Source organism: Gymnoscopelus microlampas (genome assembly GCF_963454915.1).
Source record: "Gymnoscopelus microlampas genome assembly, chromosome: 20".
Classification (NCBI taxonomy): Eukaryota; Metazoa; Chordata; class Actinopteri; order Myctophiformes; family Myctophidae; genus Gymnoscopelus; species Gymnoscopelus microlampas.
In genome coordinates this window covers 40,516,649-40,534,104 of record NC_139957.1, presented here as the reverse complement: position 1 = coordinate 40,534,104, position 17,456 = coordinate 40,516,649, and the positions used below count along the sequence as shown (strand labels likewise).

The following is a 17,456-nucleotide window of genomic DNA, read 5'->3' as shown; positions in this document are numbered from 1 at the left end:
ATATAGATCCAGTGACGACATCTTTAACCTACACGCATCTCCCTCTCATCATCACAGGATGGAAAACAAAAATACATGCCGACAACCGATAATGCTGAATTTAAATCCCAATGCAACATTTATTATTTGATAATAAGGCTTTAATCACAACAAAGGAACAAAATCATCCTATATTTTTGCAAAGGGTTTAATAGCTACAAAGCCTATATCTGATATACTGGCATTCATACTCTGTGTATTGCATATTTGTGACTTTGTATGGATCACTTGCTCAGTGCAGCATGGCAGTGAGCAGGGCACACAGGAGCGCTGCCACCAGCGTGCCAGGTCTTCCCAAGGGCTTAAACGCTGCGGCTGCGTTCTTATCGCCACTAGTGGTTTGGGGGAGATCTATGGGAGTCGTGGTTTGTGGATGAATGCTGCAATGCCTCTGGTCGCTGCCCACGCAGGCGGCATATGCCATGGCATGGGCTATGTAGTTCTGCTCATGGACACCCTGGAAGAGGTGTGCCATGGGCCCACGGGCCAGTACTGGCACGTCCTCCCCGCCATGCGTGGCTGATCCCATGGGGACCCCAGATTGTTGGACGTAGTCTTTAGCCTCTGATGGATGGATAGACAGGAGAGAGAGAGACGCACAGAGAGAATATGCCATATGAATATAATTAGAGACCAGGGACAGATATCTAAACTCTAAAAGGTAATTCCAGCACTCTTTTCTCCTGTGTATGTGGGAGAAAACATGTCTCTGGAAGTAACTGACGAGATAAAATCTATAAAGTCATGTTGAATAACTAATATTTAAAGGGCTGCAGTGACTGTTAGAGGACTGACTAATGCAGGGACGTGCACAGATACTCTAGGTGGTGCTAGAGCACCTGCCCTTTGCCCTCTTGACCAGAAGTGCCCTTTTGAAAAAAAAAAAAAAAGTTTTTTTTTCAACAGGGGGTCTGGGACCCCTAGGGGGTCCTCAGAGTTACTACAGGGGGTCCGCCAAATCTTTATGTGATATGATTTTTCTTTTTACCATAACCACTCGAAACCTAGCATCCCTTTTCTGAGGAGAACGTTAGCCAAAAATAGCCGATCTACAAGCCAACAATGCCTCGCGGCTATTTTTGGCAAAGAGGTATAGGTGTAGAAGGAAAAAAGAGCAGACCAAGTAAACAAAAAAAAGTATAATTTACTTGAGCACCTGCCCCTCAAAATGTCTGTGCACGCCACTGGACTAATGAAAGGAGTTTTACTTGTGTCAACTTTCCGGATGTCGGGGCGCTTGCCATCAACCCTCTTGCCATACCCAGGTCCATTGCCGTACATCAGAGTAGTGAAAGGCAGAGAGTCTGTGCCCCATACGGTAGATTTACCTGGAAAACACAACCATGGAGATTTGTCCTTCACACATAATGATATTAGAGGATCACAAGTGTTGCTGATATACACATTCCAGCTTTCTTTCTTTCACATTAACTTACTCAGTTATTCACACGCACAAGATTCTATTTCTCTCACACGCATACCTAATGTCTATTTCTCTCAATATTATATGCATAATACAGGGTTAGTATCACCTTGGACAGTGCTGCATCATCAGCTCTGCTGATATGCCAGCCCTCAGTTGGATAACCTCGTGAACAAATTATGGGCAATAATTTATTTATACTCATACGATACGATACGATAATACTTTATTGTCAGTTCACACTGAAATTTGTCTTGCGACCCAGCAGCCATGTATGCAACAATAAACAGTACACACATTTGACATGACACAAGAAAAACAAAACAAACTACATACATAAAGACATACAAAGACAAGAGCAATGTCCACCTCTCAGCCTACCCCTGGCCTATAACTCCTGATTAAGCCTCAGTGTCGTTTGATGGACAAAGGACCTCTTCAGTTTAACCTTATTGTATGTAGGAACACTGTATCTCCTTCCTGAAGGCAGCAACCTATATTCTCCATACAAAGCATGGCTAGTGTTTGAAGTGATATTCTTGCCAACCTTATCATACTGTCATTATACGTAGTTGTATAGAGCCTCTGAAGTGGCTGTCCAACAATCTTTGAACAAATGTTCAGTTGCTGCAGCAGTTGTGACTTTAAGGCTACAGACAGACATCCATACCAGGTGGTACTACAGTACTGAAGAACACTCATTATAACAGAAGTGAAAAACAAAAGAAGAATCTGTCAACTAGCACCAAAAGATCTCAGACGGCGAAGGAAATAGACTCTTTGCTTTGTCTTCTTACCCACTGATTCAATCTGGTCTTTCCATGACAGAAGGTGGTCAATTACTACTCCTAGGTATGTATACGAACATACCTGGTTGATCTGTTCACTATGAATAGTAATGGGGGATCTGTGTATCTCTAGTGGGGCACCAAAAACAATCTCCTCTGTCTTTTTTGTGTTAATGATAAGAGCGTTGTTATCGCTCCACATAGCCTCATTTATTTACAAATAGATTGGCTAAGAGGCTCAGGGGGTTGATCGGCCACTTGGGAGGTTACTTATAACCCACTCAGTCCTTTGATCAACCCTGCACGCACGTGCGCCCGCACAGGGCAGGAGTCACTGGGCAGGAGTCACTGGGTCGCCAAGGAAAGACTGTGAGAGGTAAGGGGTTGGATCTCTCTCTCTCTCCCCCTCCCTCTCTCTCTCTCTCCAGGTGAGGCATTAGCATACAGCATCACCCCCGCTGATGAAGCTCTCAGTGTTTCACTGAGGCATTAATCATATGCCAGTGGGAGCCAGCAGGGAGATGGAGAGAGCCACAGGGTGACTAGGAGGAGATGGTGAAATGAGGATAGGAGAAGGAGCGCAGAGCTCCGTATGGGAAGTAGACATTATTTACTGTCAATTCAGTCTGCTCCGACATTTCGAAAGCCAACAGACAGAGAGGAAATGACAGTAGGAGGGAGGAAAGGAAAGTAAGAGGCGAGGAATGGCTACTTTAGAGATAATACCAATGCAGATGAAGAACTGGGGAAAGACAAGTATAATCCTGTAAGGGGTTAAAAGAAGAGGGGCGACAGTGAGGGAGAGAGTGAGGTGGAGGAAGGAGAGAGAAGACGAAGAAGAAATGTTAAGCTACCGCTTGCTGCTGAGGAAGACTGGAGCAGAGACAAAGCTAGCCACACACACACACACACACACACACACACACACACACACACACACACACACACACACACACACACACACACACACACACACACACACACACACACACACACACTAGTATAATTGGCGTCTAGTGCTGTATGTGTGCAAGCATGAAGAACATTTACATATTCAAATATTGATGCCCATACACACCCACACAGGTTCGCACATTCGTACACCTACACATGCACTGTCACACACAGAGAAAGAGAGAGACAGAGAAAGAGAGAGACAGAGACAGAGAGAGAGATAGACTCTGCTGGAGGGCAGGAGAGGATTGACAGAGCGGAGGAGAAATAAATAGATGGTACAGCGTGGATGGGTGGGCAGATGACTTCTGATTCAAGCCTCACACCGAAATACAACACCACCCTTCACACCCTTCCATACAGGTGGCTATTATAGGCACACTGGTGCCTGGTGGCTCACCCAGCTACTGCACAGAACATATACAAGTAAGACGCGCGAACGCTGGAAGCGAACGCAGTTCTATATTTCAGCCACACTGTAATAGTGAACTCTGGCGCACTCTAGCGGCTGCACACAGGTAGTGCAGCTGCTATATTTCAGTCACAGAGTTTTGAGTCACATGGGGGCACGAGCCAATGAGAGCGTGAGTCGCATGGGGGCGCGGCTGCACACATACTGCACACAGACACACAAGCCGAGCCGAGTTACATAGTAGAGGCTCCACTTGGGCGGCCGCGCCTCCTTCCGCGTTCGCAATTATACCGTTTAGACTGATGAGAGGCTCTTGGTTTACCTATTGATCCTAGATTGCTATTTCTATGCATTTGATGCATTTATTACCTCGTGTTTACCTTGCTAACTGTAAAACGCTCTGGATTAAGATTGTCTGCTAGATGCCTAAATTGTAAATTATATCGTCGCTGTCGGGGCGGAAACCTTGTATGTCCAAAACAGTCCTCTATTTTGGACATAGGAGGTGAACAATACAAATAAATGAAAAATAAGATAATAATAATTTCAAAATGTTTCAAATGAACCAGTCTACAAGCTCACAACATGTAACATTGCGACATGTAGGCGAGTTCGTAGATCGTCTATTTTAGCTACTTTTGTTTTGCGCGATGCTGTCATTCAACAAAGTATTAAATAGGACATTCATTTAAATCATGAGAAAAAACAACATTAAAAGATGAAATATGGAGAAACAAGGTTTCTGCCCATCAGTGATGAAACAGTATGCTCCTTATGAGGGTGAGGACATCGGTTCAACAAGACCCCTGTCTTGTCTCAACTCTCTCCTTCTCTGCCCTTGGTTTCCTGTCTCTCTACACTGGCCTACACTGACATCGGAAATAAAGCATAAACACGCAAAAATAATAAAATACAATAAAAAAATAAAATAAAATAAAAATAAGGTACTGTACACCCAGTTGTAATCACCCAGAATGCTGTTTCCTCTTAAGCTATATCCTTGGACGATGAAGGGGTGGGAGTGGTCTGCCGTGACCACGGTGAGAGTCTCCTCCTCATTTGTCAACTCCAGACCTTTGGAGATGGCGTTGTCAAAGGCCACAGTCTCATGCAGCGCCATGGAGGCCAGGCCATCGTGGTGGGCATGGTCAATACGCCCTCCTGAAGCAGGGTGCAGGGCACAAGACAGAAAGCTTGTCAGGTGTCGGGTCCCGCCTCTGCTTGACACTTGGAATGACATTGGGCTCCCCTCAAGCCAAAGCAGACGACATCAGTATTCTTATCCCTCCTACCTCCCAAACTGTGGAATGACCCCCCCCTAGTCATGACTGCAGATTCATTCCCCATTTGCTGACAAAGTCTGAAAACTAACCTCTTCAGACTCTACCTCACACCCTAGCACTCCTTATTCCTTAAGTATCACTTGTTGCCCATTTCCATAGATGCTACTTGCTCACAATGTGTTGCGATGCGACGCATTGTGAGCTTGTAGATCTGCTATAGATCTTTCTATACTTTTTCAATTTTTGCACCGCCCCTATATGTGAGGTTTGGACATCGACATTCGCTGCACTGTGATTGGCCACCATTGTACCCCCCTAACCCTACACATTCAATGCAAATCACTGGCCACCATTGTACCCCCCTAACCCTGCACCGCATAGCCCTATAAATAGGAATATGCACTTAAAAAAAACACATTTATGTTTTTTTTTAAGTGTATCACCCATTGTGGACCAACCATTGTTTATTTATTGTTAATAAATAGCACCACACACTTCAGAAATATTACTTTTCTTTAAGTGAACTTCCATCACTGTAATGACCACTGTGACCACACCGCCCACTTCACACTGGGTGTGATTTTTTTAATAAATGGGACATTCTGCATAATGAGTACTTTCTACATTTGTTACTTTAAGTACATTTTCATACCAATACTGTTGTACAATTACTCAAGCAAATTTTGTATTAACATTTTTAAATGCAATATTTATACTTTTAATTAAGTAAAACATGTGAGTGCTTTTTTCCACCACTGCTGATGTATGTCCAGTATGTGTGGATGGATGGTATGATGTACGTATATATGTTCCTTACCCTCCACCAGCAGGAAGAAGCCCTGGGGGTTTTTGCGCAGGATGCGGATGGCCTTCTCCGTCATCTCCTCAATGGAGGGGTCCATGAGGGGGTTTCTGTCCAGGTCAAATTGCAGGTTCACTGGCTCAAACAGAGCTTGAGGAAGAGGGCCAGTGAAGGGGGGAGATGCAATAAATCCATCATAATAATGAACAATGAAGACAATGACCACAGTGAGAGAGAGAGAGAGAATAAAATAATAATGTACCCATGAGGTAGTCTGTGGTTTCAGGGTCGACTGCATCGAATGCCTTTCTGTTCCACACATAATGAGCCACCTGTGCGACACACACACACACACACACACACACACACACACACACACACACACACACACACACACACACACACACACACACACACACACACACACACACACACAGTCAAACAAACAAACTCAATTAACACTGAGGCTTTTACAGTGTAGAGAGGATGAGAAGTACAACCTTGCCAGTTTTCATGGCCTCCCATTCGTTAATAAGGTTGCGCCCATCCTTTCTTTGACCCCTGGATGGTATGTCCAAGGGATACTCAGGGTCTTTGGTTCCCTTAGGGGTCATGTACTTCCTACCGCCACCCATGATCACCTACAGTAATAGATAGACAGATAGACAGATACCTTTATTTATCCCACAGAGGAAATTCAGTCGCCCAGAGGCGGCACAGCAGTTAAAGGTTACAGATACAGGTAAAGAGTACTGTCGTGCACAGCCATACAAGGCAAAAAGAAAAAACAAGAAGCATCAACAATACGGAGCAACGGTATACAGAAGTAAAACCTCTACAACTGTCCTGCACTATGCAGGAAAACAGTGTCTCACAGTGTCCTGTCCTGTACAGGAAAAGCAACAACACAGGTTACAGTGTCTTCCAGTGTCTCACCGTATCCCGTCATAAAACAAATAAAGTGTCCATTACAATCAGTGTCTAACTGTATCCCGTCATGAAAACAAATAAAGTGTCCATGACAATGCCAATCAAAAAGTGTCCATTCAAAGCTAAATGCGTGAGAAAGTGAAACACACGTACACACACATACAACACGTAATTAGTTACAAGCGCACATACCTTTGTTTGTAGCCCACATATGCACAGATTATACACAGTATGTACAAACACACATTCACTCACTCTCACACGCATACACGTTCACTCAGTATAACGACGGCCTTACATCTATGTCAGTGTTGTTCAGGAGCTGAGAGGAGATGTCCGTGCAGTTGTCTCTCTTGGCCGAGTCTGGTAGGTCTGCATCACTGTACCAACCCCTGCTGGCACTGTGGGCATAGGTGGTGGCAGGGGTGGCATGCTGTACCTGCGTGGTTGTTACAATGCCAACTGACTTGCCTTGGCATTGTGAGGGGAGGGGGGAAGAGAGAAAGAGAGAGTGCGAGCGAGAGAGCACGCAATAGAGAGAGAGAAAATAGTGAGCATGTTACTGATGCTGTCAAGTTCAGCCTGTATGTTTGTTAATGTTATTGCTACCAAAGAAGATGACAACAGCAGGCCATAATCTAAGTGAAATACTGTATTTAAAATGAATTTAAAAATGAACTGAGGCTAGGGGGAATTCTTATGAACTGAAACGTTATTTTAGTCTGCTATTAGGGAATTAGATTGGGGTCCATTAATATTGTGGGAACATGTTTATGTTTTCTTTCCTTAGAACTGAATGTTGCTGATTTAACTTCATTATTTTTCTTAGGATCTTTTTTTTAATGTCCATGTGGTGAAGTGAACAGGGACTAAAGACCCATGAGGGAGGGAGGGTGTGGGGAGAGTTGAGTGTTGTTCAAAGCTAACTGAACCATCCTTGTCCCTAAGTTGTGTGTTAAATGTTATGTTGGGTGTGAATTATTCTGTATTGTATTGTTTGTTTCTGTATGTAGAAAAAAGAAAAAGCTATGAGTACTGCACATGTTCCTGCAACTGCCCTACTACCACCTATGCTGAATTATAAAAAAGAAAATAAAAGGAAGAAAAAAAAGTATAGTCAAAGGACAATCTCCGATTATGAGAATAGGAAACTTTACATATACTGTACGTAGTTTAAATTTTTAGGTTGACTTTATTAGTTTGCCTTCTAGTGTGACTGGTAGAACAGTTGAACCATGATTTCACAAATCACTCGGTTTTTAAACCGATTATCACACTGCTAGATGCAATGTCAGAGATCTCGGTGACATCTAAATTCAATGAGGTTTCTGTAACAGCGGCGAGAATGGCAAAACCTAACAAACCTTTGCCTACTGCTTTGAAAACAAATCATATCATTGCCTAATATAAAGATTTTTCTCTGAATTGTTTCCACAAATGTTTACATTGAATTTGGATGTCAGCAGACATATGGGTAGGTGGAGATCTCAGATCATCTGGCTATGAGAGACTTCATCAGTGTGACAAGACAGTACATACAGCCCAGTTCCCACTTTACCTGCGTCTTTGGCCCATTTCAGAATGGAGGTGACCTCATTGCCCTTCTGAGACTTGCACACACCGTTGCGCGTGGCCGCACTGACCCCGACGGTGTTCTGGTTAGTCTTAACCCCACACAGGAAGGCTGTAGCCGTGGCTGCACTGTCTGGGACCTGGAAGTCTACGCTGTAGGTCTGCACACACCATGCACGCCCGTGCACACACACACACACACACACACACACACACACACACACACACACACACACACACAATATTAACAACGATATATATTTTTTTTATTGTCAGTTTGTTTTTGTTGCAGTATCATATACTGTATAGCATCAAATAAATGAACAACAGTTACATTTGGATAGTTATTCAAATATTTTGAAACAAAAAATAATTAATTGCAACACAAACATGATCATCTTTCTTGAGTTGTCTCTCAAGAAAGAGAGACAACTCCAAATAGTCAACCAAAATGATCACACAAAAATAAGAAATAATAGTACAAGTTAAACATTAGAGAATGAAGTAACTGTGTAGCTAATATAATTTAAATATAATTTAAAAAAGAAGGAAGGGGTTGGGATTGGGGTGGGGGTCTGGGATGTTTGGCTTTGGCAAACGTAGGCTAAATTGTAATGATTTGTCTTTCTTTTTAGATAATCATTTGCATAGCAGTGTGATTTCTTCCATACTATATAAATCCCATAGTCTTTGCACTCAGGACTCATATGTTGGTAGATTGGGTTTAAGACAATTTATTGTGATGCTTTTTATAGCTGCTGTGAGCACTATTTGTGGAAGATATATCCGAGTTCTTCTCTCTAGACCCTCTGGGAAAACTCCAAGTAGGCGTATTAATGGATCCTTCCATTGTATATGGAATACTTAACAATATTTAGCAATTGAAAAGTATTAGCAAGACATTGTGACTAAATAACAACTATACTGGATCCATTGGAATGCGTGTTCTTTTTTCCTGAAAAGTAACGTTTTGGACCTACAAGGTTTCCACTGGACAGCAATGATGTAATACCCATCAGTATAATGTATATACAATTGCATGAAGTCATATCTGTTTCACAGTGTATGTATGGCTAGGGGGGCTTGTCATGTCAAATCTATCATCTTCACCCTAAATTAAACCATAATCTGTTACAGTATATGCATGGTTATGATAATGCATGGATTTGTACCCAGCTGTGTGTTATGCATATGGGAGATTGGTCATACATGTGTGTACATTTGTTCAATTGTGTTTGTGCATGATGAGCAGATCTTTGTTCATTCATAGTGTGTGTGTGTGTGTGTGTGTGTGTGTGTGTGTGTGTGTGTGTGTGTGTGTGTGTGTGTGTGTGTGTGTGTGTGTGTGTGTGTGTGTGTGTGTGTGTGTGTGTGTGTGTGTGTGTGTCTACCTTCGCTAAGCCCACATGTGGGAAGGTGTCCATGGTCATAACGGTTTCCTCTCCGGGCTGATTCTCCAGTTGTCCCTTGAGGATACGAGCTGCTGTGTGGGTGGTAAGACCCATACCTGACGCACGCACGCACGCACGCACGCACGCACACACACACGCACACGCACACGCACACGCACACACACACACACTTTATTCCAATATTCTCTAAGGTGTATTCATAACTTTCATAGTCACAACTTTCATTTAATAAACATTTTCAATGTTAGGTTGTGCTTTCAGCAGCTGTCACAGGTTCCCCTATAGGGGAGACCAATTTCAACCTTTTGAAATGTGTTACTAGACACCTTTACAAATTGGTGAATTAATATTTTAAATCTTAAAGGAGGACTCATGATAATGTGGTATCATTTGTGTCTACTCTCTCTGTGTCTCAGAGGAGGGCTGTGGACAAACCTACCAGTGACATCATCGATGGGGAATCCAAGCTAATAGAAACAGATTTGTACCCAGCTGTTATTGTGTGTGTTATGCATATGGTTTATGCATAACATAAAGGAAATCTGGCAGAAAAAGACTTGCTCACTGCATACAAATTTAGGAAAACCTTAGACAGACTTAAGAAAATATACTTTATTTTATATAATGCTCATAGTGTGCTCGGTGCTCATAGTGATTTAAAAAAAAAAAACGTTTCAGTCCTAGGACCTTTGTCAGTACTACTGTATAAGGGTGGCCCACAGACAAATACACTGCTTTTATAGGGTACTAGATCAGCTCAGCTCAGGTGCTGAGGATCACTACTCTACTCAGGGTCATTGGTTACGGTGGGGCATGGACAGATCATTGCAGACAACAAAACCAGGGTTATACAGTGTTGCATTTGTGTTACATTTGAATCATGAAGTTCACCATACGAACAGTTTGCACATAGAGCCATGTCAGCATTCTCTTAATAAATATTTTTGAAAAACATTTGAAAGAAATGTTACAAAATAGTACAAAAACTCTGACTCTAAATTAAACAACCAGAACCAGGTTGTGCAGACCAAAAAGAAACATTCATGTGCCTGCATCACCACTTACAATCCATTGCGCAATGATGTACGTAGTATGATAGAGAAACACTGAAGGTGCCAAACTGTTCACTGACCCTCCTCTCTTCTCCCACTATAGATCTCGAAGCATCAGGGACTATATGGTGAAAGCAGACTGCTACATACTCCCCAGCAACACATGGGGCGGCTTGATGGAGTCACCGGCTTCCAACCTTGTCTACACTGTGTAGCATGTAAATATTCCAAGAAAATTAACATATTTAAAAGTGCAGTCACTAACAAACAATACACCATCAGACAATTTGTCAACGGTAGTTCTGCATGATTTCCTGTAAATGTAATCTCCAGTATGTAGGCAAAACATCCAGACCAGTCCGCACACGCATTATAGAACACATGAGTGCCATCAGACGCAAGGATATTAAATCTCCAATTGCCAGACACTTTATGGAAGCCGGTCACTCCGTAGCAGATCTGTCATTCATAGTGATAGAACAAGTTAAGAAATCTAGAAGAGGTGGTGATTTAGACACCAAACTCCTACAAACTGAATCCAGATGGATTTTTCACTTACAGTCTGTTAACCCGGATGGCATGAATGAAGACCTTTCCTTCCAGTGATACCTATAGGAACCCTGTATTTCTTTTTTTGTACTAATTTGAAAAACATGTTTTTCAAAAATGTTTATTAAGTGAATGCTGACATGGCTCTATGTGCAAACTGTTTGTATGTTGAACTTCATGATTCAAATGTAACACAAATGCAACACTGTATAACCTATTATGGAAATATTAATATCCAGTCATGGTGAAGTATTGGTCATTTATTTAGGAAGATTCCAGAGCAATGGCCTGACCAACAGCCCCACGGGGCAGCAGCCTCCTGAACACCAATCTAAGACAGTTCTTATAGTCCACACTGTACCAGAGATGCTATGAATAATGGTCATATAAAGGTATGGACTAAAGGGCGACACACACAGGTACACAAATACAGATTTGCTGACAGAGTGAGAGTAGCATGGGGGGGGGTCAGCTCAGCTGACTTAGATTGACAGCTGTAGTTGTAGCACATTCATGTAAAAGCTTGCTGTTTAGACATTCATTTTTTTGGAATTGAATGGAAGGCCAACAAATACACAATACATATACTTGGCAACCTATACATTTCTGCCACCATAAACCCTGGTTTTGTTGTCTGCAATGATCCAATGATCTGTCCACGCCCCACCGTAACCAATAACCATGGTAATGACCCCGAGTAGTGATCCTCAGCACCTGAGCTGATCTGGTACCCTATAAAAGCAGTGTATTTATCTGTATGCCAACCTTATAGCACTGACAAAGGTCCTAGGACTGAAACGTTTGCTTTTTAGCGGTGCCAACCGCTCTAAGCTTGACTTTGTCCGTATGTCTGTCCGTCCGTCCGTCCGTCCGTCCGTCCGTGTGTCCGGATGAGCACGGCAAAGAAGCAAACAGCTATAACTTCAGTTTGCTGCATGCCACCAAGTCCAAATTTGGTATGTGGACTTAGACCACCAATAGGGACGAGCATGAATTGATGACGTTATCAAAGACGTTATCAAAGAGGGGTCCAGGGACCCCCAGCGCCCGTATGAGCACGGGATGAGCACGGGATTTTAAACAGCTATAACTCCAGTTTGCAGCATGCCACCAAGTCCACATTTGGTATGTGGACTTAGAGCACCAATAGGCACGAGCATGAATTGATGAAGTTATCAAAGAGGGGTCCAGGGACCCCCAGCGCCCGTATGAGCACGGGATGAGCACGGGATTTTAAACAGCTATAACTCCAGTTTGCAGAATGCCACCAAGTCCACATTTGGTATGTGGACTTAGACCACCAATAGGGACCAGCATGAATTGCTGAAGCCCCGCCCCCTCTGTCTTCCCATTGGCTGGCCTTCAAACAGCCATAACTGAAGTTCGCAGCATGCTATGGAGTACAAATTTTGTACATGGACTAAAGGCAGCAATAGGGACTAACTGTCATTACTTAAGCCCCGCCCCCTCTGTCTGCCCATTGGCTGGGCTTTAAACAGCCATCATTCCAGTTTGCAGCATGCTACCAAGTACAAATTTGGTACGTGGACTCAGACCACCAATAGGGACGAACTGAAATGAGTTAAGGGCCGCCCCAAAGGCACCGCTTCCTTCACACAGGGTGTGATTTTTTAAATCACTACGAGCACCGAGCACACTATGGACATGCCCCTATAATTCTACAAAGCTCTGTCGTGGACGGTGGACGGTGTTGAGGCCAAAATTTGTTCTGCCCGTTTCTCCTCAGTGGCTGGAGCAATTGATTGGAATTTCCACACAGCCATTGACTATTTACCAAATGCACGGAACAGCGAAGCCTGTTTTTCGATTTCACCAAATCTCAGCTGTTTATTAGCGTTTTTGTGTCAAAGAATGTCGCCATGGTTACAGCTGCCCAGTGGGATGGCCCTGCGAGCTATGGGACGAATTGCCTCCCGGGTTGCCAGATCATGTGCGCATCTCCCCCCACGGGTATGGACTAGTTATATAAAATAAAGTATATTTTCTTAAGTCTGTCTATGGAGTTTATGCAGTGAGCAAGTCTTTTTCTGCCAGTTGTCCTTTATGTTTTTGAGACCACCGCACCTGCAGTCAACCTTAACCAAAGGACAAAGAAGGGCGCAACAGTTTTCCCTGTTCTTATGCATAACATAAACATAATAACATAGCATAATGGTTTCTGAAGTGTCCACAGACTCTAGAATGCGTAGAAAAACATTGTACCATTTGAGCATTAGTGAGGACCAATTATATGAAGGGTCTGTTTATTTCAGGGTGCTGATGGAAAATGGGTCAGACATTAACCTTGCGTCACCAGTCTTTCCACCTCGGAGGAAAGCCTGGTATTCGTTATTAAAGACCTGTGTGATCCGCTCTAGGTCGCGCCAACTGAAAAAAGAAAATAATTCTCTTTCCGGATTTTGCCCATCCGGTTTTGCGGAGCCGCTTTGTTTTGGTTCCCCAATCCCTATTTAAATGGAACAGAATTTCCCCGTGGGATAATAAAGGTACACAGACGCTAAATAGTCTCCGGAAGTACACTCACATTTCTATTTAAAAAATAAGCTAAACTACGCCGCATCAAGGATTTTATTAGGTAGGCCCGCGGACAGACCTATTTTGGGGTGAAGTCTTTCCGGATCTAAATGAAGGAACCATCTAGTCAACAAATCAAGGTCCTTCATTATCATCATCATCATCCTCCTCCTCCTTCTCCTCCTCCTCATTATAATTAACATCATTGTCATTTCCGTTTGTCAAATGACTCACCATCTCCCAGGAAGAACAGGATGTTCTTGGCCACGTTGGTGTTCAGCTTCCTGTCGAGGGCTGTCTGCAGGGTCTTCCGGGCCTGGGACCTCCAGAACTCTGGGTTCTCCTCCTCAACTGTGGGAGCAGTTGAAGGTGAAAGGTCAGGATTATAGGATCATCCAGTCCAGAACCCCAAAATTGATGTATATATTAAATAATACAAATTTTGTCCACAGACACTCATCTGAAAATATGTGGGCCAGGGACCCACATAAGAGAAGATTTGTGTTTTTATTTTTTTAAATGACTCAAAATATTTCTAAATTTTTCTTTTTGAAAATATCTCATCTACAAGCTCACAACGCATTGCACCACGACGTGTTGTGAACTTGTAGATCAGCTATTTTTGAATAGCTAAAGTATATAGTATACTGAAAATACAGTATACATGGTTAAAGTGATTTTTATGCTAGATCACGCTTATCCAAGTTAACAAACATTTCCATCATGTTTTTATCATCTTAGGAGTATACCCAGGATCTGATCAATCTTGAGATATAAACACAACAAAACCATCTTATAAGCTTTTTATTTCTTCATGTCGTGAGTATTGCGATGGTGTTTTAAATGGCAAGACCACTTTAGTAGAGGTTTGAGTTGTGTATTTACCTTTACCTTTACGACATAAACGAACACAAAGAAAGTTGATTCAGACAATATAGAACATCACCACCACCAAACCCAGTAGCCTACCCGGATATAGTCCGGGTTTTCTTCTTCATAAAAATAGCATTATCAACAGGAAGTTAACATTTTATTAAAAAACAAAACAAACAAATGCTCTATATTGTCTGAATCAACTTTGTTTGCGTTTCGTTAGTGCTAAAAGAGTGACATTGAGAGCTGTTTTACCATATGTAAGTCAACGAGGAGCATATTTTGAATGATCAATTTAATCAATGGAGCATTTGTTTTGATTTATTTTCCAGCTTTGGCGTTACATCATGGCAAGGTATATACAACCCCAACCCAAACTCTACTACTCCTTAATACACAGATTGCCTATCTGCTTTAGGATTGATTATTAAGGCACTTTATGGCCTGGCTGCTAATTACATTTTTGAATTATTAACCCCTAGGAACCTGCTGGTTGTTCCTGAGTCGAGGCTGAAGACAAAGACCCTTTGCTGTCAGGGCTGCTCAACACTGGAACGACCTGCCTGAATCTTATAAGCAGGGGTCCGTGTATGTATGGACATATTGCTGATAAGCCACTAGATGCTGCCAAAGGCTGTTTTGCCTGAACATTAACATTCGTAAGGTAGTTCTTGCCGCTCAACTTAAGCACCCACATCTCCTTCCAGTGGAAAACAAAAGTTGTCAGATCAAAGTTACACCGTGTTATGTTCTCACCTTTGGCATTGGCGGACCCTAAAGCCACCAGTAGACACAAGCACAAGATCACCACTCTTCCAGGATCCATGGTTGAACCTTGGTGAGAGAAGCACTCCTCCTCTCTTAGCCTGGTTGTCAGCTTGAAGATGCGTGCCGTGGGGCAGTGAGTCCACTCAGAGAGTGGGCGGGGTCTATGGTTTGAAAGCAGGCTAACTCCTCTCTCCTTTCCTCTGACTAAATACTGGACGGAAATAAGGGTCTTGTTCTCACGTTTACACCACCTGGCCATGAAAATAAATCCGTATTATATTGTCAAACATCATAGCAACAATATGAACTATAGTCTTAACAGAGTGACAATGACATATCACATGAGTCATTGTGAAACAATTATGATTCATGGTCACACACTATTTCAGTAATATAAATAAATTGATGATATCTTATGTATTTATTTCATTTTATCTGAATGCACGGTCATTAAAATGAGTCAATATACAAACATATGTGTTGAATTAACTGTGGAAAAAGTCATTGGTTTTCCATGAAAAAAAAATGCCATGGTAGCTAAGGTAGGATTGCTTAAATTTTCTTTCGTGAAACCGATTCATGGTTAATCCTGGATAAATTAAGCCAGGATAGCTGTTAAAACCAGGCTTAACCCCTAATTCTGCTTTCGTGAAACAGGCCCCTGGTATGCTAGGATGGAATGGGTTAGACCAGAGTTTGAGGCATTGAGTATTTGTATCACACTTTTTTTTCTCTCAAAAATTATTATAATTATTCTTTGTTAGCATGATTATATTTGGGTTAATGTGGTTGTAATATTTTTACAAATGTTTTCTATGTTTATATTTTGGGTATTTTGCTGCTAGTTGCTAGTTGCTAGTTTGCTAGTTTGCTGCTCGGTCCCTATGGGACCTCGTTTTGGAGGGTGTCACAGCCCCTGTAGCCAGTGCTTGTGTTCAGTGTGTTGTCTTGACTGTTGTGTACCCTGTCCTTTGTGTTATATGTATGTGGACCTCAGGAAGAATAGCTCTTGCCAGGATCCTAAATAAATCCTAAATACATTATCATAGTTGCACAATATGACACTTTAGAGAAAATGATATCCCACTTCTCTTAACAAATGTTTTACTCCTTTCCTCTCTGTTCTCATTTTCCTACATGTTTCCTCAGTTGGAGGGCCTAGCATGCAAGATGTGTGCAAGTGTAGAAAATGAGGATTTATTATAAGGACCTGAGATGCACTGAGAAATAGACGGTGCATCGTGAAGAGACACATTTTTTTATATTACTTGTACAGACTTTCTGTACTCATGTTATCAAGATGGATCGGTTCGATTTACCATATTCCATCCTGATTGAACACTTCTTGCGTTTGGGTTGTCACCACACAAGTATGTAACACATCTCACTGACTGTATATTAAGAAGACCAGAGAGTATGTTGGCACTGACAAATGAATACAGTGGTTCCCAAACCTTTTTTCCTTCTTACTACTGTATAAAGCTGAGACACCCCACATGCGCACACACGCACGCACGCACGCACGCACGCACGCACACACACACACACACACACACACACACACACACACACACACACACACACACACACACACACACACACACACACAAACAAACCACTTAAACCCTACATCTTTCTTGATGAATAGCAAAGATAACCGATCTACAACCTTGTAGATCACTATATCTGACATCTTTGAGCCTTTTTGAAACATTTTGTCTATTTTTGTCTGTTTTTGAGCAAAAATGAAAGTTATGGTTTTGTGCAAAATGTAAAAATAATTTGGACTACCTCCAAACTGACATGGCCTCATTCCTTGTGTTGTGTGTGTGTGTGTGTGTGTGTGTGTGTGTGTGTGTGTGTGTGTGTGTGTGTGTGTGTCTGTGTGTGTGTGTGTGTGTGTGTGTGTGTGTGTGTGTGTGTGTGTGTGTGTGTGTGTGTGTGTGTGTGTGTGCACATGTGTCCCAAATCAACACTATCACTCTGCAAATGTGTGTGGGGAAATTTGGTATTTGGCAGAGAGAGAGAGAGAGAGAGAGAGAGAGAGTGAGAGTGAGAGAGTGA

The 17,456-nt window shown here is 42.4% G+C and overlaps 1 protein-coding gene across 1 annotated transcript; it reads right to left on the bottom strand.

Moving 5' to 3' along the window:
* Window positions 1-271: 271 nt before the first annotated feature.
* On the bottom strand, window positions 272-15,488 carry LOC311036894 (alkaline phosphatase-like; the record flags this gene model as incomplete). Its single annotated transcript, XM_084045904.1, has 11 exons — window positions 15,381-15,488; window positions 13,986-14,102; window positions 9,595-9,710; window positions 8,185-8,364; window positions 6,930-7,097; window positions 6,202-6,342; window positions 5,964-6,033; window positions 5,717-5,851; window positions 4,586-4,777; window positions 1,248-1,367; window positions 272-603 (listed from the first exon to the last, which is right to left on the bottom strand). The coding sequence occupies exons 1-11, from the start codon at window positions 15,448-15,450 to the stop codon at window positions 272-274; spliced, it is 1,641 nt and encodes a 546-aa protein (XP_083902030.1). The 5' UTR covers window positions 15,451-15,488.
* Window positions 15,489-17,456: the final 1,968 nt, after the last annotated feature.